Source organism: Dermochelys coriacea, chromosome 1 (assembly GCF_009764565.3).
Source record: "Dermochelys coriacea isolate rDerCor1 chromosome 1, rDerCor1.pri.v4, whole genome shotgun sequence".
NCBI lineage: Eukaryota > Metazoa > Chordata > Testudines > Dermochelyidae > Dermochelys > Dermochelys coriacea.
The window spans coordinates 147343009-147366596 of NC_050068.2; the positions used below are offsets into that span (position 1 = coordinate 147343009).

General features: G+C 40.7%; 1 protein-coding gene across 10 annotated transcripts in view; it reads right to left on the reverse strand.

Moving 5' to 3' along the window:
* TAB3 (TGF-beta activated kinase 1 (MAP3K7) binding protein 3) overlaps positions 1 to 23588 on the reverse strand; it is a 78893-nt gene that overhangs the window by 21445 nt on the left and 33860 nt on the right. For 8 of the 10 annotated variants that reach the window (XR_006278008.1, XM_038406062.2, XM_038406042.2 and 5 more), the window contains one exon: positions 9893 to 10081. Coding sequence is in view for 9 of the 10 variants with exons in the window: in XM_038406062.2 (XP_038261990.1) it covers positions 9893 to 9994 (102 nt within the window). In the remaining variant the exon portion in view is untranslated. The remainder of the gene's footprint in view (positions 1 to 9892; positions 10082 to 23588) is intronic. The other 2 variants (XM_043505306.1, XM_043505303.1) reach the window with 1 other exon arrangement.

Here is a 23588-nt window from a genome sequence, read left to right on the forward strand (position 1 = left end):
CCTGCTTAGGGGGTGGGGCTTCTGACTAGGGGTCCTATAAAGGTAGCCAGCCAGTCAGGCAGCGGCACAGACAGCTGCAGCGGTACAGGAGCTAGCAAACAGAGCTCTAAACAGGGGAGTTTGAGTGGGAGTTTCTAAAGGGGGTTTGTACTGTGGTGCTTGTTTGGGGATGGCTTTTGCTGGGGGGGGTGTCTTTTTGGTGTGCCTTGTGTTTCCCAGATTAACAGGATTTAGGTGGGAAGGCGATGACAGATATGGAGGCAGCTGTGGGAGTGACTCCTGTAGTGGAAGACACAATGAGGATGACTGGATGTGGAAGCTGTGGTATGTACATGATCCTGGAGAGGGGAACCGGTAAGAGTTTTTTCTGCATGAAATGTCGTCTGATAGAGCTGATGGAGGAAAAGATCCGAGGTTTGGAGATGCAGGTGGAAAGTCTCGTTGAGTTTAGGAAGGGGTTTGAGCAGATGATGGAGCAAAGATATGAGGTATCGAAGGGAAAAGCTCAGACTCATGGATGGAAGCAGGGCTGGGGAATTTTGAGGGGAGACTGGGTGAGGAAAGTGGTCAGTGGAAACATGTGACTCAAAGAACCTGGCAGAGGAAAAGACAGGCTAGTGAAGGAGAAATAGAGCTTAGGAACAGGTTTGCAGAGTTGGAAAATGAAGAAGGGGCTCAGCAAGTACTTGTTGAAGGTGGAAGGGCAAGGAAGAAGAGAAGAGAGGCTAGTCCTATAGGAAAAGCGGAAGAGTCAAGGGAGACTAGACCAAATATGAGCCCCAGGAGGATACAGGATGGGTTGAAGAAGATTATAAGGGAAAATAGGAATGGAAAGAACTTGCAGCCAGAGGGAACAGGGGAGAGACTGGAGAATAGCACAGTCACCAGGAAAAGGCAGGTCTATGTGATCAGGGATTCTTTATTGAGAAGAATAGACAGGCCTGTAACTAGAGCTGATCCAGAGAAAAGAAGGGTGTGCTGTCTTCCAGGTGCTAAGGTACGGGACATAGACCTGAGGTTGAAAAGGATCCTAAAGGGAGCGGGAAAGAATCCCCTAATTATCCTTCATGTGGGAACAAATGATACGGCTAAATTCTCCCTGGAAAGTATTAAGGGAGACTACGCTAGGCTGCGGAAGACGCTTAAGGAAATTGAGGCTCAGGTGATCTTTAGCGGGATCCTTCCTGTTCCTAGAGAAGGGCAACAAAGGTCTGACAAGATTATGACTGTCAACAGATGGCTTAGGCAGTGGTGCTATAAGGGATGTATGGCCACTGGGAGGCATTCACGTACAGAGGACAGTTCTCTCGGGATGGACTTCATCTGAGTAGGGAAGGAAATAGACTTCTAGGATCGAAGCTGGCACAACTGATAAAGAGAGCTTTAAACTAGGAATTAGGGGGAGATGGATGGGAGATGTCCAGGAAATCTCCACGCCAGATTTTAGCATTGAGAGGGAAGACGACGAAGTAAGAAAGGATACAGCTGTGGGTAGGAGAATGTATATAAGGAGCGAGGGCGGTGTGGATACTAGTCTAATAGGTTATACTGGCTGTAGAAGGACTGTGCCTAATAGGGTACAAAATGTGAGCGAGGCCAAACAGCAAAAATTAAGATGTTTATACACCAATGCGAGGAGCCTAGGTAACAAAATGGAAGAACTAGAGCTACTGGTGCAGGAAGTGAAACCAGATATTATAGGGATAACAGAAACATGGTGGAACAGTAGTCATGACTGGACTACAGGTATTGAAGGGTATGTGCTCTTTAGGAAAGACAGAAACAAAGGTAAAGGTGGTGGAGTAGCATTGTATATCAATGATGAGGTAGAATGTAAAGAAATAAGAAGCGATGCAATGGATAAGACAGTCTGTCTGGGCAAAAATTACATTGGGGAAGAAAAATAGTAAAGCCTCTCCTACGATAGTGCTTGGGGTGTGCTATAGACCTCCAGGATCTAATCTGGATATGGATAGAGCCCTTTTTAATGTCTTTAATAAAGTAAATACTAATGGAAACTGCGTGATCATGGGAGACTTTAACTTCCCAGATATAGACTGGAGGACCAGTACTAGTAATAATAATAGGGCTCAGATTTTCCTAGATGCGATAGCTGATGGATTCCTTCTTCAAGTAGTTGCTGAACCGACTAGAGGGGATGCCATTTTAGATTTAAATTTTGGTGAGTAGCGAGGACCTCATAGAAGAAATGATTGTAGGGGACAATCTTGGTTCAAGTGATCATGAGCTAATTCAGTTCAAACTAAATGGAAGGATTAACAAAAATAAATCTGCAACTAGGGTTTTTGATTTCAAAAGGGCTGACTTTCAAAAATTAAGGAAATTAGTTAGGGAAATGGATTGGACTGAAGAATTTATGGATCTAAAGGTAGAGGAGGCCTGGGATTACTTTAAATCAAAGCTGCAGAAGCTATCGGAAGCCTGTATCCCAAGAAAGGGGAAAAAATTCATAGGAAGGAGTTGTAGACCAAGCTGGATGAGCAAGCATCTTAGAGAGGTGATTAAGAAGAAGCAGAAAGCATACAGGGAGTGGAAGATGGGAGAGATCAGCAAGGAAAGCTACCTAATTGAGGTCAGAACATGTAGGGATAAAGTGAGACGGGCTAAAAGTCGAGTAGAGTTGGACCTTGCAAAAGGAATTAAAACCAATAGTAAAAGGTTCTATAGCCATATAAATAAGAAGAAAACTAAGAAAGAAGAAGTGGGGCCGCTTAACACTGAGGATGGAGTGGAGGTTAAAGATAATCTAGGCATGGCCCAATATCTAAACAAATACTTTGCCTCAGTCTTTAATAAGGCTAAAGAGGATCTTAGGGATAATGGTAGCATGACAAATGGGAATGAGGATATAGAGGTAGATATTAGCATATCTGAGGTAGAAGCGAAACTGAAACAGCTTAATGGGACTAAACCGGGGGGCCCAGATAATCTTCATCCAAGAATATTAAAGGAATTGGCACCTGAAATGGCAAGCCCATTAGCAAGAATTTTTAATGAATCTGTAAACTCAGGAGTAGTACCGAATGATTGGAGAATTGCGAATATAGTTCCTATTTTTAAGAAAGGAAAAAAAAGTGATCCGGGTAACTACAGGCCAGTTATTTTGACATCTGTAGTATGCAAGGTCCTGGAAAAAATTTTGAAGGAGAAATTAGTTAAGGACATTGAAGTCAATGGTAAATGGGACAAAATACAACATGGTTTTACAAAAGGTAGATCGTGCCAAACCAACCTAATCTCCTTTTTTGAAAAAGTAACAGATTTTTTAGATAAAGGAAATGCAGTGGATCTAATTTACCTAGATTTCAGTAAGGCATTTGATACCGTGCCACATGGGGAATTATTAGTTAAATTGGAGAAGATGGGGATCAATATGAACATCAAAAGGTGGATAAGGAATTGGTTAAAGGGGAGACTGCAACAGGTCCTACTGAAAGGCGAACTGTCAGGTTGGAGGGAGGTTACCAGTGGAGTTCCTCAGGGATTGGTTTTGGGACCAATCTTTTTTAATCTTTTTATTACTGACCTTGGCACAAAAAGTGGGACTGTGCTAATAAAGTTTGCAGATGATACAAAGCTGGGAGGTATTGCCAATTCGGAGAAGGATCGGGATATTATACAGGAGGATCTGGATGACCTTGTCAACTGGAGTAATAGTAATAGGATGAAATTTAATAGTGAGAAGCGTAAGGTTATGCATTTAGGGATTAATAACAAGAATTTTAGTTATAAATTGGGGACGCATCAATTAGAAGTAACGGAAGAGGAGAAGGACCTTGGAGTATTGGTTGATCATAGGATGACTATGAGCTGCCAATGTGATATGGCTATGAAAAAAAGCTAATGCGGTTTTGGGATGCATCAGGAGAGGCATTTCCAGTAGGGATAAGGAGGTTTTAGTACCACTATACAAGGCACTGGTGAGACCTCACCTAGAATACTGTGTGCAGTTCTGGTCTCCCATGTTTAAAAAGGATGAATTCAAGCTGGAGCAGGTACAGAGAAGGGCTACTAGGATGATCCGAGGAATGGAAAACTTGTCTTATGAAAGGAGACTTAAGGAGCTTGGCTTGTTTAGCCTAACTAAAAGAAGGTTGAGGGGAGATATGATTGCTCTCTATAAATATATCAGAGGGATAAATACAGGAGAGGGAGAGGAATTATTTAAGCTCAGCACCAATGTGGACACAAGAACAAATGCGTATAAACTGGCCACCAGGAGTTTAGACTTGAAATCAGACGAAGGTTTTTAACCATCAGAGGAGTGAAGTTTTGGAATAGCCTTCCAAGGGAAGCAGTGGGGGCAAAAGATCTATCTGGTTTTAAGATTCTACTCGATAAGTTTATGGAGGGGATGGAATGATGGGATAATGGGATTTTGGTAAGTAATTGATCTTTAAATATTCAGGGTAAATAGGACTAATCCCCTGAGATGGGATATTAGATGGATGGGATCCGAGTTACCCAGGAAAGAATTTTCTGTAGTATGTGGCTAGTGAATCTTGCCCATATGCTCAGGGTTTAGCCGATTGCCATATTTGGGGTCGGGAAGGAATTTTCCTCCAGGGCAGATTGGAGAGGTCCTGGAGGTTTTTCGCCTTCCTCTGTAGCATGGGGCATGGTTGACTTGAGGGAGGCTTCTCTGCTCCTTGAAGTCTTTGAACCATGATTTAAGGACTTCAGTAGCTCAGACATGGGTGAGGTTTTTCATAGGAGTGGGTGGGTGAGATTCGGTGGCCTGCACTGTGCAGGAGGTCAGACTAGATGATCAGAATGGTCCCTTCTGACCTTAGTATCTATGAATCTAAGTACGAAAGCCATTCTGACCATCCAGGTGGCAGACAAAAGGGGCAACTCCAAAGGAGAAGGTTTAGCCTACTACATAGAACCCAACTCTCCTCTCGAAGGAAAAAGGAGGGGATATTCAGGTAAAAAGTTACCTCAGATATGCCTTCAGCAGTAACTAACCCCACCTGCTACTTTCCTTGCCCCTATATATTGTCCTAGGTCAGGCAGTTGGGGGTGAAGAGCAAGGAGAAACAAGTGAGTGGAGGCGCTGCTTCCAAGGAAAGAAGCAGGCATATCAAAGCCACCATCTTTGGCTCTCACTAGCACAGAGGTTCCCAAACTGTGGGATGCAGCCTCCTAAGAATGTTCGGAGGGGTGCAGTGGGGCCCGAGTCAGCCCTTGAGTGGGGAGGAGGGAGTGCCACCCAGTCCTATTCCGGCCCCAGCTCTGCTCCAACCCTGCCCCCAGCCTCGGCTCGGTTGTGACAGGTAAGGATAGCAAGTCCGTCTCGCCCAAGTGGGAGCAGTCAGTATGAGCCGTGCTCCTTCTTGTTATTTTTAGTAGGGTTTTTGACTGTAGAGCCAATGGGAAAAAGGCATACAGAAGGTCCTTATACCACAGAAGGAGAGCATTGCCCAGGGAGTGCTTCCCCATCCCTGCTCTGGAGCAGTATCGTGGACATTTCTTGTTCAGGCAAGTGGTGAACAGGTCTGTGGCCAGTGTCCCCCACTGCTTGAAAAAGGTCATGAAGTACTGCTGGGTACTATTCGTAGTTGTGGGGAATTTGCAACTGAGACGGTCTGCTATTGAGTTTTATGTTCCCAAAAGGTAGGCACGAATAGCGTGATGTTGTAGGAAATGCACCAGTTCCACAGCTTTAGCACTTCTGCACAAAGAGAGGGCAACCTTGCTCCTCCCTGTCAGCATATATAATACATACATGCTGTGTTGTCTGTTAAGACTCTCGCGTGTGTTCCCTTGATCAGCAGGAGGAAATGGACGCAGGCATTTCCGACTGTCCTGAGTTTGAGAAGGTTAATGTGGAGGGACATCTCCATGGATGACCATTTGCCTTGTGTTGTAAGGTTATTTAGATGTGCACCCTATTCTAGGAGGGATGAATCGGTGGTGAGAAGTAACGATGGGGAAGTTTGCAAAAAGGGAATCCTGTTGCAAACTTCTGCTGAATTTTTCCACTGAACCAGGGAGTTTTTGACCTTGGTGCACAGTGACAGATGTGTCTAGTCTGTCTCCATTTGGTCTGTAGACTGAGCTGAACTACATTTTCAGGCACCACATGTGAAGCCTGGCATGAGGTATAACTGCTGCACATGCTGCCATATGTACAAAGAATTGGAAGCAGTGTCTGGCTGATATTTGAGGGCTGTTTCGTACTCTCTTTATGAGCATGGTCCAGGAAAGGAACTTGTGCTGAGGCACAAGCGCTTTGGCCTGTAACGAGTCCAGGTCAGCCCCTATGACCTATAGGCGCTGTGCAGTGGTGAAAGTTGATCTTTGGATGCTGATCTGAAGACCCAGTTCCATGAACAATCTATTACAGTCTTGGTAACCCGGCGGGCCTCATTAAAGGAGTGGGTCTGAGGAGACAATAGGCCAGATAGGGGTAGATCATGATCCCCCTGGGAACATAGATTAGCAGCCACCACTGATTGAACCTTGGAGAATATTCTCAGAGCCAATGATAGCCCAAAGGGGAGTACTCTGTACCGATAGTGGTCTTATCCTATGGTAAATCTGCGGAACAGTCTGTGGGATTGAAATATGAAAATAGGTGTTCTGAAGGTCAATGGCTGCAAATCAGTCTCCCTGTTCCAATGCGGAATAATCACTACCAGAGTAACCATCTTGAATTTTTGAGCCTTGACAAACCTGTTGAGTGCTCTGAGGTTTAGTATGGGTCTCCAACCACCATTCTTCTTGGGCATCAGGAAATAGCAAGAGCAAAAATATTTGCCACATAGATGCTGGGGTACTGATTCTATGGCTCCTAATCCGAGGAAGAGATCTATTTCTTGTTGTAGTAAACTCTCATGAGAAGGGTAATTGAAGAGGGATGGAAAGGGGTGTTGGGGCAGGAGAGGTAAAGTTGGATAGAGTATCCATTATGAATGATTTCCATCCATCTGATGTTATACATTCCCAGGTGCTGCGGAACATGGCAAAGTGGTAGGCAAATGGGCAGGATAGGTTGGTCAGCTGCAGCGCTTAAAGGGAGTGGTCTGTTGACACCTCAACAACAAAACTGCTATTTTGAGGTGGCTGGTTGTGCCGTGGAAGGCTGTGGGCTTGATGGTTTGCACCTGAAGAATCTAGATTTCTTTCTCTGAGGTTTGTAGAAGCTTTGAGTTGGGTATTGGGAGGTGTGGGATTTACGCTGGGGCTGCAGACTAAATTTTCTTTTTTGTCCAAGTATATAGATCCCTAAATGACCGGAGAAGCCTTGGAATCTTTAAGAGTGTAGAGGGATGTGTCAGTCTTTTCAGCAAAGAACTTGGTGCCTTCAAAGGGAAGGTCTTCAATGGTTGTCTGCACCTCTTTAGGGAATCCAGAGAAGCGTAACTACAATGCATTTCACATAACCACTACAGTGGAGATGGACTGGGCCGCTGTATCAGCTATATCAAGGACTGACCAGAGCGTTGTTTTGGCTAATAGTTGCCCTTCCTGGATGATAGCTCAGAACTGGTCACACTCTGACTCTAGGATCTGATCAATAAAGGTGCTGAGCTTCGAATAATTAACAGGTATATTTTGCCGTTAATGCTTGATAATTTGCATTTGAAACTGCAATGTGGCAGAGGAGTAGGCCTTTCTCCTGAAGAGGTCAAGGTGTTTCCAATCCCTATCATAGGGGACAGATCTCATTTGGTGCTTGCAACCCCAGGAGTTTACTGCATCCACAACAATGGAGTTAGGGCGAGGGTGGGAAAAAAGGGGTTCCGTCTTCCTAGCAGGGAGATTTTTATCAGCCCATTTACACATAGGCACCACCTATGGCTGCAGTTTGCCATATAGTTTTTGAGGGGTCCAGAAGAGCCTCATTGATGGGGAGGGCTATTCTGGAGGACGAGGAAGAGTAGGATGTCAAGGAGTTTGTGGTGAGTATCTTTTACCCTCCCTAGATGTATCTGCAGTGTGTCTGCTACACTTTAGACAAGTCCTGGAAAAGCTGGAAATCATTGGATAAGCATGGTGGCGGGGGGGCATGACTGCCTCATCTAGAGAGGAGGAAGCTATATTGGTTTTCGATGTAACCTCCTCTTTGAATCCACCCTCTTCTTCCTTCACAATCTCCTCTGGAGGTTCAGTCACCGAAGGAGAATGTCTTGGAGGCTCATGGATGTAGCTGGAAGCCCGAGAACTGTGTGGTTGATATGATGCCCAGGGATCCCAGTAGGGCTACTGGAGCAGTGGGATACAGCCTGGTGGTGCCCATGATTGGCTGTACCATGGCGTGGTGGAGCACACTGATGGTATGCCTGAGGAGCCCCTTGATAACAGGCTTCATAGGGAGTATGGAAGGAGAGTGACTAGAAAGTAGAGGTGCCTGGCAAAGTATCGGAAAAGACTCACATGCATGGAGAAGACTTGATACCGAAGCTCCAGTGCCAAGAAGGGAAGACTCTGGTATATCAGATACCCTGAGCTCTCCTGAGTGCCAGAACTCCTGCAGTCAGGGATCTCACCAGTGCTGGATGGCTCACTGTTGACAGTGCTGACTGTACAGAGCATACATACCAGCAGGATCTTCTTAACGGTGTGCTCCCTGCTTCTGTTTTTGTGTATTGATACCATTGGCTCAGTGTCTATGCCCACCAGGTCTTTCGGCGCATCAATATCTGCTGCTCTAGACCCTCGTGAGCTATGGGTACCGTGCTTGTTGTCAACAGTACTGATAATACCGAGCATGCCAGAGATCTTTTATGGCTAGTTCAGGGCTCACAGTTCTCTCTTTAGATATCTTACGAGAGAGGTCCATGGCTGATTTCTTCAACCCATAGTCCCTAGATGTCGAGGGCTGCAGAGAAGACTCATGCATTCTGGGTGACTCCTGCCACAGATCCAAAAAAGACCAGAGGGCTGCCTCCATCAGACATTATCTTCTGTTTGAATTCCCTGTCCTTTTGAGACCTGGGTTTAAGTTGTTGACAGAGACCACAATTCTGCAGCATGTAGCCTTCCCTGAAGCAGCATTCGCATCAAAAGTGTTCATCTGCCACAGGGATGGCCTCCTTGCAAGAAGAGGCACTTCTTGAAGCCTGGTGAGTTGGGCATACCCTGCTGAAGGAAGGGATCCCCAACAAAAAAGGGGGGGAAATTAAAAGTTTTTCTTTTTTAAGAGAAGTTAAAGAAAAACTACAATTAAGACTGAAAAAGACCAACTAGCTACTAAAAATGCTAAAGAAAAGGAAGACATTAACTGGACTGCTGATGGCTCCGACTCTAGCCAGAGGCAGTTGAGAAGGAACTGTGGGGGTTTAGCCCGCACGTACTGGTTAGCCTTATGGTGGGGCACAAAGGGAGACAGCCTAACTGATACTGATACCAAAGTTTTCCAACTAGCAGCACAGGGACACAAGCACCCCTACAGTGGAGCAACCATAGGGGCATTACTCGAAGACAAACAATTGTTTCTTTAAGAAAAATGGCAAGGGCCTTACCGCTAATAAAAAGTTTGGTCTTGTGAAAAATCCGTAACCCACAGTTTAAATTCAGGTACAAGTGCAACACTGCCTACACTGAATGGCAGAAGAGAAAAAAGGAATTTTCCACTCTCATATCCTGAGATGACAGAAACTTGAATAGTGTCTTTCTGCTCAGTCACAGGGAATATCTACTTTCTTGTACCCAAAATAAATAAATAAATATTTCAATAGAATGTAAACTCAAAAAGTTTGCTGTTCTCCAAGTTCCTGTACCCTTTAGAAACTTAAAACCCCCCAGAAGACAACTATGAAATTGAACTGATTTCTAACCAGTCTAAAAGGGGTTCCTTTTTATGCTACAATAATAAATGTACGGTAACTGTTACTATGCTATTGTGTATTCTGCTGCAGCATACCTGGAGCATGCACTGAGACACCACCCCTTCTGGAATCTCAGGGAAACGTTGCCGGAGGTCATGGAGTACCTGCACATCAAGTTGCTGACTACCCTGCGCCATGCCAGACTGATGTTGTTCTGGGATTCTCAAGAATGGAAGTCAGTAAGCCTTCCAGTGGATATGATCTTCTCATGCTTCAGGCATTTTCTATTGGGAAAAACAGACAACGATCATCATATTTATTAAATACATACTAATTCATCCAAAGTAAAAGTGAAGCTAACTACGTTCTCCCTCCACCAAATGAAGTTTGCGTATAGATGACCTGAACTGTTTTTTAGATTCACAGATTGAAAGGGGCATGGAATAAACACAGGAACTGAGTCATGAATTTCTAATCCCAGATGTGCATTAGACTCCGTCTCTGACTTCAGTCTGCCTCAGTTCCCCCGTTGATAAAAATGGGATTAATATTAATTTACTTCTCAAAGACATTTTGAATAGTTAAAAGTTTGTGGTGTTTGAGGATATGATGTACTATACAAGGGTTCATTCATTATTTTCATAATAGAGCTATGTGCTAACAGTGACAGAATAGAAGTCCAGGTGGTACAATTACCAGTAGTATTTTAAATTATATATTTTAGCTAATAATTAGATCTCCAACTCCCGCAGTGCACAAACACCACCACCTTTAAATATATACCACTAACTAAAATTAGACAACAGCTGCGGACAGCAGGTAACAGATTTTGCAGCTCAGGTCTACAACTTCCTAATAAAGTATCTGTTTAGACACTTCAGTAGTTCAGGAATAATATGTACCCTACCTTAAAACTGCTCAAAATACAGAGCAATGTTCTCTGGATTTAATCTCATTCCTTCTCACATCATCCACTAATTAGAAAATTAGAAAGAAAAACAATACAGGCACCATTTGTGTGACCTATATAGGAAAATAATTCTTGCTGACTCAAGCAATTAGCCAACATTATCCAATCTTGCACACCAGGAAACAAAGCCATGTCTGCTTCTATTCCATTATGTTAAAAAAATAAAATATTTTCAAAATAGAAATAGGTGTTAGTCTCTAAGGTGCCACAAGTCTTCCTTTTCTTTTTTCAGTAGGAAAAGAATATTTTCAAGCCTTCAAGTCATGTGAGCATCCATTCAAGATACCATCGGGGAAAGAAGGGTGACCAAGAACCTGCAAAGCGATTTTAGGATTACAGTAAGTATTTATCTTGGGTATTCATAAAACTTTTATCACCTTCATATTTAAATGCAGAGAGAAAAGTGTCTACTTTTGTGTCAGGATTCTTTTATCTAGTAGTAGTATAACAAGTAATATTTGAACCAGAATAAAAGTGTACAAATGTCACACATACATCTTGAGTAAACAAGGTTTACCCATTTCGACTCATCAGCACAATACTTGCCTGAAGTACTGTAGCTGAAGTCAAAATACCAAGCTAAGGGTGCCTTCTACAATTCTGGCCAGAAAGTAACTAGTAATATTAAGTACTTATTATAGCTACATTTCAACATACTTTACAAACATTAACTAACCCTCAAAACCTTCTTGTGAGGGAGTTAATATTATCCTCATCTGCCAGATGTGGAAAGGAGACAAGGGTGTTCTCTAGCCTGGGTTGCTGACTTAATTCTTTGCTCAGAGTAAGATTATGCACTTTTCAGCACAACAAATTCTTCTGTATGTTTCCAGACTTCATTATGAAACTATCTTACTTTAGGGTGGACAGAATCTTGCATGCGATTTGTAGATTTTTTTCCAGATTTATAGACAATTTTTTCACACTTTTAGCCTTGTCACTGTAAGCATGGCATTAAGAATGTTAAAAAACACTTAGATAGGAATCTTAATTGAAAGTAAATTGCATGAGCGTTTGCTACTCACCTCACCAAAGGATTCTCAAGACCGAATTAAGCTTCTTTCCACACCCCTCAAAATTTTAATATTTCAATATAGCCACTTAAGCAAGAGACTATAAATTGAATATTACACTTTATATTGCACATCAGGATATTGTTGGCAGCTATAAAGTACATGTGTTTATAAAATAAATTACTTCAGTGGTAGCAATAGTATTCACTCCAACGGTTTGATGCTCATTGTATTGGTACATATAATTTTGAAGCATGAACTTTTCAGTAGAAAACGAGCACTTAAAAACATGTTCTGTGAAACACTGCCACACAAACATCAGTGTCATTCCACAGTGAAAAGCTTAGCTGAACCGGGCAGAAATAAACAGACTATTCTATTTTATTACTTGTATTTGTACTGCATAAAAAATATTTAAATGCATTTCAGAAATGCTATGTGCAAAGATAATAGATTCTTCCCAAGCATTCTGAATGGTCTCGACAACAGCTAGTTTATTGTACCATGCAATGGTCTTCCTGGCTGCATTATATGGCTGTAACATTTGGTCTAATTTTATTAGCATGTCTGATTAAAGGTGTGGAGACAGTGAATAAGGAAGTATTATTTATCCCTTCATATAACACAAGAACCAGGGGTCACCCTATGAAATTAATAGGAAGCAGATTTAAAGCAAACATAAGGAAGTACTTCTTCACACAGCACAGCCTGTGGAACTCATTGCCAGTGATGTTGCCAAAAATGCAGCTGGGTTAAAAAAAAAAAAATATAAAACCTCATGGAGGACAGGTCCATCGATGGCTATTAGCCAAGATGGTCAGGGGCACAACCCCATGCCCTGGGTGTCCCTAAATCTGACGGCCAGCAGTTGGGACTGGATGACAAGGAGATGGATCATTCAATAAATCAGCCTGTTCTGTTCATTCCCTCTGAGGCATCTGGTGACAGCCACTTTTGGAAGACAGAATACTGGGCTAGATGGATCACTGGTCTGACCCAGTATGGCCATTCTTATATTCTTATGACTATTTTATGTGGAAACTGCCACTTTTGGCAACATACCCAGACCTGAATAAAAAAATTATGAAAAAAGGCATAAAGATCTTTTCATGAATGGATGAGCCCTTCATAGCTAGACTACAGAGACTAACACATTAAACCCACTACAGAGAACGGAACTGCAATAACTGTAATGCTTTAACACAATTTTAATTAAAGTTGTATCAGTTAACTTGGTATAAAATGTTTGAGTGGACAATGTCAAACTGTTTAAACTGAGATTTAACATATATTCTGGCCTATCCACATTTTGTTTAGACAAGCTTGTCCTGGTCCATATTGAATGGCCAACAGCCCTGTCTGCGAAGAGTTATCCTCAATATAGAACCATATTTCCTAGGCAGGGTTTAAACCTAGCTGTGTTCAAACTGAGTTATAACACTGTTCACTGGGCTCTGTATAGGTAACTAAACTATGTTTAAAAACAGGTTTAAAACTGTGCTTTAGTCCAGTTAGAAACTTGTGCTAGAACTTTTTAACCCAGTCTGGCCAACAACGAAGACATCCAGTGATCACTAGTGTTGACCTGACAGACATTTTACCACCATCTCATCTAGGCAAACAGTAGACAAAGTAGTAAAAACAGCTGTGACTGATTGCACTATCACTTCTAGTCCTAGTCTAGTCCTAGTCCAGTCCTAGAGCAACAGTGGGACAATTTTCTGATACTCTCAGGGCAAAAACAGACTAGCAGTCAAACAGTGATACAACCCAATTCAACTGTATTTAAGCAACACTTAAATTCAGTTGTTAAATATGGTTAAACTTTGCACAGACTTGGTCAGTTGTGTTAAAACTGAATTAAACTGAACTGTTTAAAAAGCCATGTTTATACTAGTTCAAAAACTAAGTTTGAGACCAAGTGCAAATAGGACTTTAGTTTAAGGACACTAATATGCAAACTCTTCTGTAGGAACATATAGAATTAGACGAGGGATCCATTAAGTCTGCTATCCTGTATGCGACAGTGCCCACAACCAGCCCCCAAAGAAAGCTTCTTCCTAACCTCCAATAGGTAAAGAGGTTGGTTTGTGCCCCTGAAGCTTAACTGCTTAGACTCTTTCCAAAATCTTGGTGTCTATTTTATTTATTTTTTATTTTTTAATATTTAATTTTAGATATTCTTCTCTTCCATATAAATGGTTAATTCCTTTTTGTATGATAGGAAGCTCTGGCCTCTCACTCTTTACTTCGCCCCAAGTACTCTGTTCTCTAGGGCCTTTTCTACACTATTTTTCCCCCTTTCTTTTAGTCTCTAACCACTGTCAAGATACTTCATTATTTGGAGTGTTCTGTCACTGAAATTAATATCCATTAAAGCAGAAACATCATCACGTCAAAGGTTTGTTCTCCTGCCATATTTGATGCATACTATTAATGAACGCCACCACTCGTATTCCATGCTACCTGTTGGGATCAATAGGATAATCTGAAAAGGTGAAATGTCTTTAAAAACATCATGATATGATGTAAGCAATACAGTCTGCCATAAAGGCACTATACAAAGCTCAGTTGCTGAGTTCAGAGTTCAGCTCTGTCCACAGTGGTAATGCCACAGTAACTCTATACCCTTTTGACTTCAAAAAAGTAGAGAGAACATTGTCTGAACCACTTTCTCCAAAGGTCAAGAGTGTGCTCATTGATGGGCAGTAGCTAGTTGGGAAGGGATCCTCTAAAAGTCTCCGAATCTGATCTCCAATTATCTCTATACAACAACTACCACCACTTACCATGCTTCAGGAAAAAGAGTAGGGTGACTCTCAGAAAAGAGGAACTCACTACAATCAAGCTTTGTGTTTCCATTAAATTCCTCCCTCCCCACAGGTTAATACAGAGCTAGGGTTCCACTGTCATAAAAGAATGAAATTAAAACCCCTCTGTAAGATAGAGGGAAGTTATCTGAAATCTAGAAAGATTATTTAAACATAAAAGTTTATGCATCTTTTCTTGCTTTGTTTTCATTCTTTATTCTCTCCCCCTTTCCCTCCCCCCTTTATTCTCTCCCCCTTCCCTCCCCCCTTTTGCTTCAGTTCTCCTGAGCTACATTTACTTTGTCTTCATTCTTTTCTTTAAATTTTTTTTTTTAAAAACAGTCTCAGTTGAAGCAGGTTCTTCCTTCATCTCCGTTTACTTATAGATTCATAGATACTAAGGTCAGAAGGGACCATTCTGATCATCTAGTCCAACCTCCTGCACAGCGCAGGCCACAGAATCTCACCCACCCACTCCTACAAAAAACCTCACCTATGTCTGAGCTACTGAAGTCCTTAAATCATGGTTTAAAGACTTCAAGGAGCAGAGAAGCCTCCCTCAAGTCAACCATGCTACAGAGGAAGGCGAAAAACCTCCAGGGCCTCTCCAATCTGCCCTGGAGGAAAATTCCTTCCCGACCCCAAATATGGCAATCAGCTAAACCCTGAGCATATGGGCAAGATTCTTAGTACTACTTAGTATTTCTACCCTACTTTTCTCCCTTTAGTTTTTTTAAATAATTTTTGCTCCCCTATATTGTTCATGTCTTGCTCCTCATTCCTCTGTTTTATACATTTCTTCTCTGCCTGCTCTCTTCCCCTCCAGTTCTGTATCTCTCTCCATCTTCATTCCTTGGACCCTTTCATTTCCTTCCTCAGGATCCCAGATTCCATTTTCTTCCTCTCAATCCTCCTTTCTCTCATTCCACTCACAGCAGTAGCATGCCACCATCCACTCATTCCTTTCCCATTGTCAAGGATCTCTTACATTTTATTACGATTAAAGTGATCGCTGGCTCTATCCACATATGGAAATAATAGAAAATTTGTTTCAGGGAGAACATGAAAACCAACAGATATATCAAAGAGCACTGACAAAAGTTCTGGGGACTTTGTCAATGTGCTACCACAGAATTGAGGACCAAAAGAAAAAGCAGCAGCTTGTGACTCATTTGGATCCTCTGATGCAACAGGCAATAATGGAAGTCTGGCTTACCCTGCTGGTAAAGTTGGGGGGGAAAGGGCATAGTAATCATGCAAAGCAGTATCTCTACATTGAGGCAAAGGTACCACAAGCCAACCTTTTCAGTTGTTCAGCTATAAATTAGGAGAAGGAAAAGATGGAAGGGAGAAGAGTGGAGATCAACAACCAACATCAGATATGTTCTGTAAAGTTTCTGTAATCAATTGACACCAAATGTTTCTTGAAGGTGCAGCAAGGTATGCTAAATTTACTCTGTTAGCGGAGACATCAAAAAGTTACAGTACTCAGCAATAAAATGCTGATTTGTTAGCTTGACATTATTTAATCAAATTTGAAATTAATTTAAGCATTTCTTCAGAATATAGGAAGCTCGAAAGTTACTGAGTTTAATTTAAAATGGCAACGACTGCTGCAAGGATGAATTATTTTGTGCATTTTTTTTATTTTTTAATTATTCAAATATGAATTCAGTAAAATTGTCACTGTAAGAGACATCTGTGAAATTCTTGTGTTACTGTTCAGCAATGTCAGTTTGATCATATTACCGAGTGCTACTTTAAAAAGTGATTTAAAATATGTTACTTTTACAATATACTGTATATCTGCAGGATGTTTTGTTTAAATTGTAGGGGGTTTTTTCTGTTAAAATCAGTTTTCCCCATTGCAATCCAATTCTGAACATTTTTATGTATTTATAGTAATGATACTTAATTGCTGTCAATGTATCAAACAATTTTGATAAAAAAAACAAAAGCAGATTTCATAGGGCCCTATATATAAGGAATTATGGATAATCACTGATATTATGCTTTAAAGTCTGTGACCAAACAGGGAAAAGCAGGTTCTCTAGACAGGAGAAAAGGTAGCTCTCTCAGTGCCTTCAATGTAAATTAAGCAGCAGGGAATCAAAAAAATAGATGCCCCATTTGCATATGAATCAGCAGGAAGATGGGAGGTCAACAGGAAGGGAAGAACAGCAGGAAGCCTTCCTGCCTCTTGTAACAAGGTCAATGAACTTTGGGAGATATAAGCGGAAACAAAAAGCCTTGTGGGAGTCAAAGGGCCAGGGCTCTTGGAATCACAGAACATTGTATCCTTCATCAGAGGCAGCTGAGATCTCTGGGAACTGAATACAAGTGAGAAATCTTCTTAGACAAAGATTGTAACTTGCTGAAATTAAATTTTTATCTCAGAAATGTATTTTTACTTGTTTGTATGTACTTATTTTTATCTTTACTCATTGTACTTGGTATCATTTAAACCTATGACTATTTAATAAATTTGTTTTATTTTTACTCTAAACCAATTCAATGCCGTGAATGAAATAAGAGTGTTTGTCACAGTCTAATTAAATTAATAAACTGCAGCATATCGTCTCTTTAAAGGAACAATGAACTTAAGGTTCTGTAAGTGTTCAGGGAGAGGGCTGAACACTGCAAGGCAGACAATTTGGGGAAATTCAGGACTCTGTGTGTGTGGGTGGAAGGTATTGGGGTTACACTGCAAAAAAACCAACTGAATAACGGAAGCCAAAGGGTGACCTGCACGCTTGTAGGTTGGCTGCTGGTATCAGGGTTGTCAGCCACAGCAGCATAGCACTGAAAGCACCCAGAATTGCAGGGCAGGCAATGACAAATCCTTTTTGGTCTGGGCTGAACCCCAAGGCATCAAAAACTCCTTTGAAAATCCCAACCAAATTCTGACAATGCACAAAAAGAAGGAGAATTCCGCTCAACCTCTCTTAGCTGTGTTGGCTCCGCAGGACTAAAAAAGGAACAAAAGTGGTAAATGTGCATTTTTACGACAAAGTAAACAGATATAACTCAATACATACAGGGAGAAAATCTGATGTCTAAGATGTTGCTATTTTTATATAGTATCGTTACAGAGCAAAAGGAACATTGATTTCAGCTGCACATTAAGACTTATTTGGAAGTGAAATAAGCTACCCCCTTCCATAATTTTTTCTGCTCTCTAATGCATTAAATGCAAGATGTAGACACGTTCAAGATGTACCAGATGTACATTTGCAAAACGCTGACTTAACGAACAATCTAGGTATGTGTTAGAACTAGGATTACTGCTATAAATTATGTTAAGACAGAATAGATCATATTTATTTGTATACGGAAATAGCTAACTACTCCAACCGTCTTTTATACACAACACACTGCTGCAATGTTAATGCTTAATTGTTTGCATGTTTCCAAATCTCAAAGTCTGCCAATTCACAACTCAGTTAACCCTGTTTACAGATCAATGACTGGCAGCAGCATGTGATGGATCTGCAAATTTTGGGTGATATTTATTCCACTGTTCCAAGTTCTTTATTCTTCCTATAAAAAAACAAATCTATCTAAATCATACAGAAAAGTACCAAATACCAATCCCCTATCTGGAAAACAAAGAAAATGCAAAAAGGAAAGCAAGATATTTTAATAATGAATGAGAAGATTGAGATCAATGGAGCAGAAATGAAAACGTATATTTAAGCAGATAAAATTGTTTTACATCTGATTCTATTAATCCAGAGCTATATAGTAGTCCTTCTGCCAAAAAAATGATACCTTATGAAAAGAAATATTGTCCAAAAAGAAATAGCAATTCTATAAGTAACACAAGATCACAATCAAGACACCAAGCTAAGACCTCTCTCTCCTTTATATCTAATCCACAATAGCGATTCATTTTTATCAATTCATTTGTTTTTTCATTACCGAACCTATTATGAGGTTGCAACCCTATCAATCTGAATGGTGTTCAAAATTATGCTTGCTTGATGATGAGCTAGCTGGACAGCCAATTTTTCACCATTTTGAAGTAATGAATTATGAGAACTTAATCTACAAACAAATGTAGGGTGGATATCTGGATCTTCAAATTTTAAATCCTAAAAGGCATACCATTAGGATTATGTTCCATGAGCAATATCTCAGTCTTCTTGCTGATATGGGTTCAACCTGTGTGTCTGGATCAGTCATGTTGCCTAGGTAAAAATCCCATACCTTCTCAAATAATTTCCAATTTGTCCTTACGTGTTCCATTAATTTATTTTTAGTGCGGAAATCAGGTTTGGAGACTGAGTCAGCAATGTCAGTCCCTAACTAGTAAATCCCTCCAAAGCCTCCTTTAACTGCTTTTGTAAATTTACAGCTTTTCTGTGAACAGTTATGTAAAAATGTGCTATATTATTGAGTGCTCACATATGAGAAGCTTAGAATGACAACTTCAGATGTTTTCCTCTACTTCCACTTTAATTTCATCATATGAAAAAATGGCACAGACTTCCTTCCTGTGCTTTTCTCAGCATTCCTAGACATCATCTTCTGCAATTTGGCTAGTGTTATGCTTTCTTTTCAGACGTAAAATTAATAGCATTAAGTGGGATTTTATTCTTCCCTTTACAGATACTTGTAACCACTATCTGGTCATTTCTCATGTTCAACCAATCTTCTTGCCCTAGTATCAAATACAATTCTTTTTGTTCTTCCTTTGATTTTTCCATTTCTTCTAACGACATACCTGAAAAGAATGCATCAAGAGCGAAGTGCTTTGGTCATTTTTAAAAACTGCTCATCTTGTGCTACATCAAAGACAATATTAGCATAAAAGAAAGCTGCATCTCTCTCTCTCAAGTTCATGTCTTTGTCCTCTAGCAGTTTAAAAGCTACTCAGAGGCCTGGAACAAAGACTTAAATGATCACTGCACCTACATTTTAATGATGGATCTAACTTATCACCAGTCTGTTCTTCCTTTCAATAAGTTTTATTCAGTGGCACATTAGATCATGAAGAATCCAACAAAATTATTTTCTGTACTCTTCAGAAGAGTATTTTTTTCAACCCTGACCATATTTACTTTGCACTTCAGTTCATCCAATTGCTTTTTTCCTACCCCTTTAGACTTGTGGCGTCAGAAAAAAATGTATTGTCTTACATAATTACCTTAGATAATTAAATAGATTTATATTAATTAGCAGCTTTCAAATGTCCTACATTAGAATGGAATAGCAAATTCTAGTGACTTCAACACTTTGAAGACTGAAAAACCCAGCCAGTTTTATTCAATAAGCATGTTCTCAAATGCCGTGGTTACCTCTAGAATTTTCTAGGTTCCAACAAACCAAGCCCTCTGCCCCCAACAATTCACAACTCTCGTCTCAATCTAAAAGAGATCACTTAACCCAGTACTCACCCTTCTCTGCATTATTAGTGGGCTCCACATTCCTCTTTCCCTCTGTGTTTCTAGATAATTCTATAACTTATTTCCTAATAAACACCAGAACCTTGATGCGCTCATCATATCTCCCTTCTTTTTAGAATTGCACAAGTTTTTATTTATAGAAAAATTATTTCTAAACTTCTCAAATAAAAAAAATCTTTCCCAATATATCTTAATTTCTTGTAAATACTTCAGAATGATATAAAAAGAAAGCTATTTGTTTTAATTTAACAACTGTGTGTTTTTTTCCCCAGAAATCAAACAAAAAAATGATTATAGGTTTGGGATTTTTTTTTAAATGGCCCTTGTAACTACTGCTGTGAAATCATATGCAATTCTCTAAAGCTGAAAGGAGGCTCAGGCAGACGCTAGATCACATTCTCTTCACTGAAGCAGCAGCTAGCACAGTGCTCAGCATTTAGTAAAGAGCGTCACTCCACTATTATAGTGTAAAAAATGCAAATCATTGACTCAAATATAGATTGAAAATAACCTGGAATCCATTTTAAATATCAAAGTAAGTAACAATTTGAGATCCTATAAAAAGTATGTTAATTTAACTTAGAGTTACAGTAACAGTGATATAAAATAAACATCCCTTAATAATAATCCACCATTAAAAAACAAGAAGGCTTTTGACTGAAACCCTATATTTAAGGATGAGTTCTTTGAAAAAAAAATTTTTTTTCCACCAAATGCATCCGATGAAGTGAGCTGTAGCTCACGAAAGCTTATGCTCTAATAAATTTGTTAGTCTCTAAGGTGCCACAAGTACTCCTTTTCTTTTTGCGAATACAGACTAACACGGCTGCTACTCAGAAGCCCACTCCCATGACTCAAAACAGAATCCAACAACCAGCAACAAATGCATTAAGTTAATCCTTTCACTGATCTACTATGCCCTGGGTTTCCACATTCTGCAACTTAATTCTTCACAGGGAGATTTCCCCCTTGATTTTGTAAGAGCTAGTCTACACTAGAAGTGCTACCTTGGTACTGCTGTGCCACTGTAGCGCATCTGGTGAAGATGCTCTATGCCGATGGGAATGAGCTCTCATCAGCTTAATAAATCCATCCCCATGAGAGGCAGTAGCTATGTCAACAGGAGAAGCTCTTCCACCAACATAGCGCTGTCCACACCGGTGCTTTCATCAATGTAACCTGCGTGTCTCAGAGAAGAGGTTTTTTTCCACACCCCTATGTAATGTAACTTTTACCAACAAAAGTGCTAGTGTAGACATCGCCTTATTCATACTCTTGAGCAATGTAAGTTATACCAAAGTAAGTGGTATTGTAGACCTCAACTTAATCCAATTGTGGGCAACCTGTGGCCCGCAGGCCATACATGGCCTCTCAGGGTAATCCGCTAGTGGGCTGCGAGACAGTTTGTTTACATTGACTGTTCACAGGAACAGCCGCCCGCAGCTCCTGGTGGCTGCGGTTTGCCATTCCCAGCCAATGGGAGCTCGGGAAGTGGCGGACCTTGAATTGAAAAACACGATCTCTTTTATCATTTTTACAGTGCAAACGTGTGTAATAAAAAATATAAAGTGAACACTGTACACTTTGTATTTTGTGTTGTAGTATAAATCAATATATTTGAAAATGTAGAAAAATATCCAAAAATATTTAATAAATTTCTACTAGCATTCTATTGTTTAACAGTGCAAATAATCACGATTAATTTTTTGAGTTAATCGTGATTAATCGACAGCCCTAAAAAAAGCAATAATTTCATCTTGATAACAAATACTGACCTACATACGACAATGACCACCTTGCAATCCGTAATGCCCATTAAGCTTGCAGATCTTAAGTTAAATTAGCAATAAAGAAATTAATATGTTATACGATTTATGAGAAAACTGTAATCCTGAAGCATTTACGAATCCTCTAAGAATGCAGGTAAAGTCCTAAAATAATGTATTCTCAACCAAGTCACCCAGTAGAACACTGTACCATTCTTTTCTCAGAAACACCATACATAATCAGTTCTCTGGTATTCCAGTGAAGCTGAAGGGTAAAAACAGTGATCTCAAAGATAAAGCCTAGACATTTAATCTTGGCACACATAATCTAAGCACATTTCTTGTAGTCTATGTAGCATAGGAAGTCTTCAGAAAAGGCTACTTTAAGTGTAAGTTTTTTCCAAGCAATAGCTAATCACTTTTACAGATCAGTTAAGAGGTCAGATTCAACAAGCAATCTGAAAAAATACTATTATTTAAGCCAGGGGTTCTCAAACTGGGGGTCGGGATCCCTCGGGGGTCACAAAGTTATTACAAGGGGGGACGCGAGCGGTCAGCCTCCACCCCAAATCCCACTTTGCCTCCAGTATTTATAATAGTGTTAAATATGTAAAAAAGTGTTTTTAATTTATAAGGGGGGTTGCACACAGAGGCTTGCTATGTGAAAGGGGTCACCAGTACAAAAGTTTGAGAACCACTGATTTAGGCATTACAAAACACAGGATTCCCAGAAACTGCTTAGTGGCAAAGAAACGGGTTGTTAAGAGGTTTGATTTACTAGGGTAAATAAATGGGAAAATATTCTATTGCACTAGGAAGGTTTACTTGTTACAGTGTAAACCAGCGGTTCTCAACTGGGGGTCCACAAGCTCTTTCGGGGGGGCATGGAACCCCGCAACTGAAACCAAGTGCCCCGAGTTCCAGCACTGAAGCCAGGAGTAGCATGGGGCTGAAGTCGGTGGCCCTCCTACCGCAGCCAGGAGCGGCACAGGGCTGAAGCTGGCTGTTTTTATATGAAGGCTGGTGAACGGGGAGGAAAGATTCTGCTGGCTGGGATCTGTTTTGAACCCAGGTGTTAGGGGTGAGGAGATGAGGGAATACTGCCTGGCAGCTGAGCCAGAGGTGTGGCTACTGGGAAGAGATGGGAGTTGAGGGGAAAGAAGCTGTCCAACTCCTCCCCTAAGTTTCGGCACTGCCCAAATCATGCTCTGCTCCAGGGAAGTTCTTCTTTAAAAGATTAGGCTGATCACTGTAGGTGGTTCCATATAAGTGATAACATACCCATAAAACTATCTCAGCTCCCTTGCTGCTTTGGTTATAGACTTCTGAAAAACAGACTACGCACCATAAACTGAATGCCAACAACAAAACATGAGAAGACAAGAAGGAAACTAGCTCAGAAGGCAGAATTAGAAAGCACTGAATTTTAATACAAGTATATTACTATTTTTGGTTTGTTGCCTAACAGAGCAGAGCCCCAAAATGAGCAAGTTCTTGGTCAAATGTCTGGTTTATACTCCTAGGCGAAGATGTATCATTTCCCCTCACACTCCTCAATGCTCCAGCAACCTTGTAAAGACAGTTACTGCTATGCATTTTAGAAATAAGTAGTGATTGTAGAAATAAGTGACCGGGAAGGAAAGGTTGCCAGGACATTAAAGCTTTTATAATTAAGTACGACACCTAAGTGACAACCTCATTCCACTCCATGAAATCTGAACATAGCTCAAGTTAAATTCTCTTTCATCAAGGATTAACTAGGCGAAAAAAAAAAGGGGGGGGGGGGTCTTTAACATTTCATCCCAGTCATGTCTACTATCTATT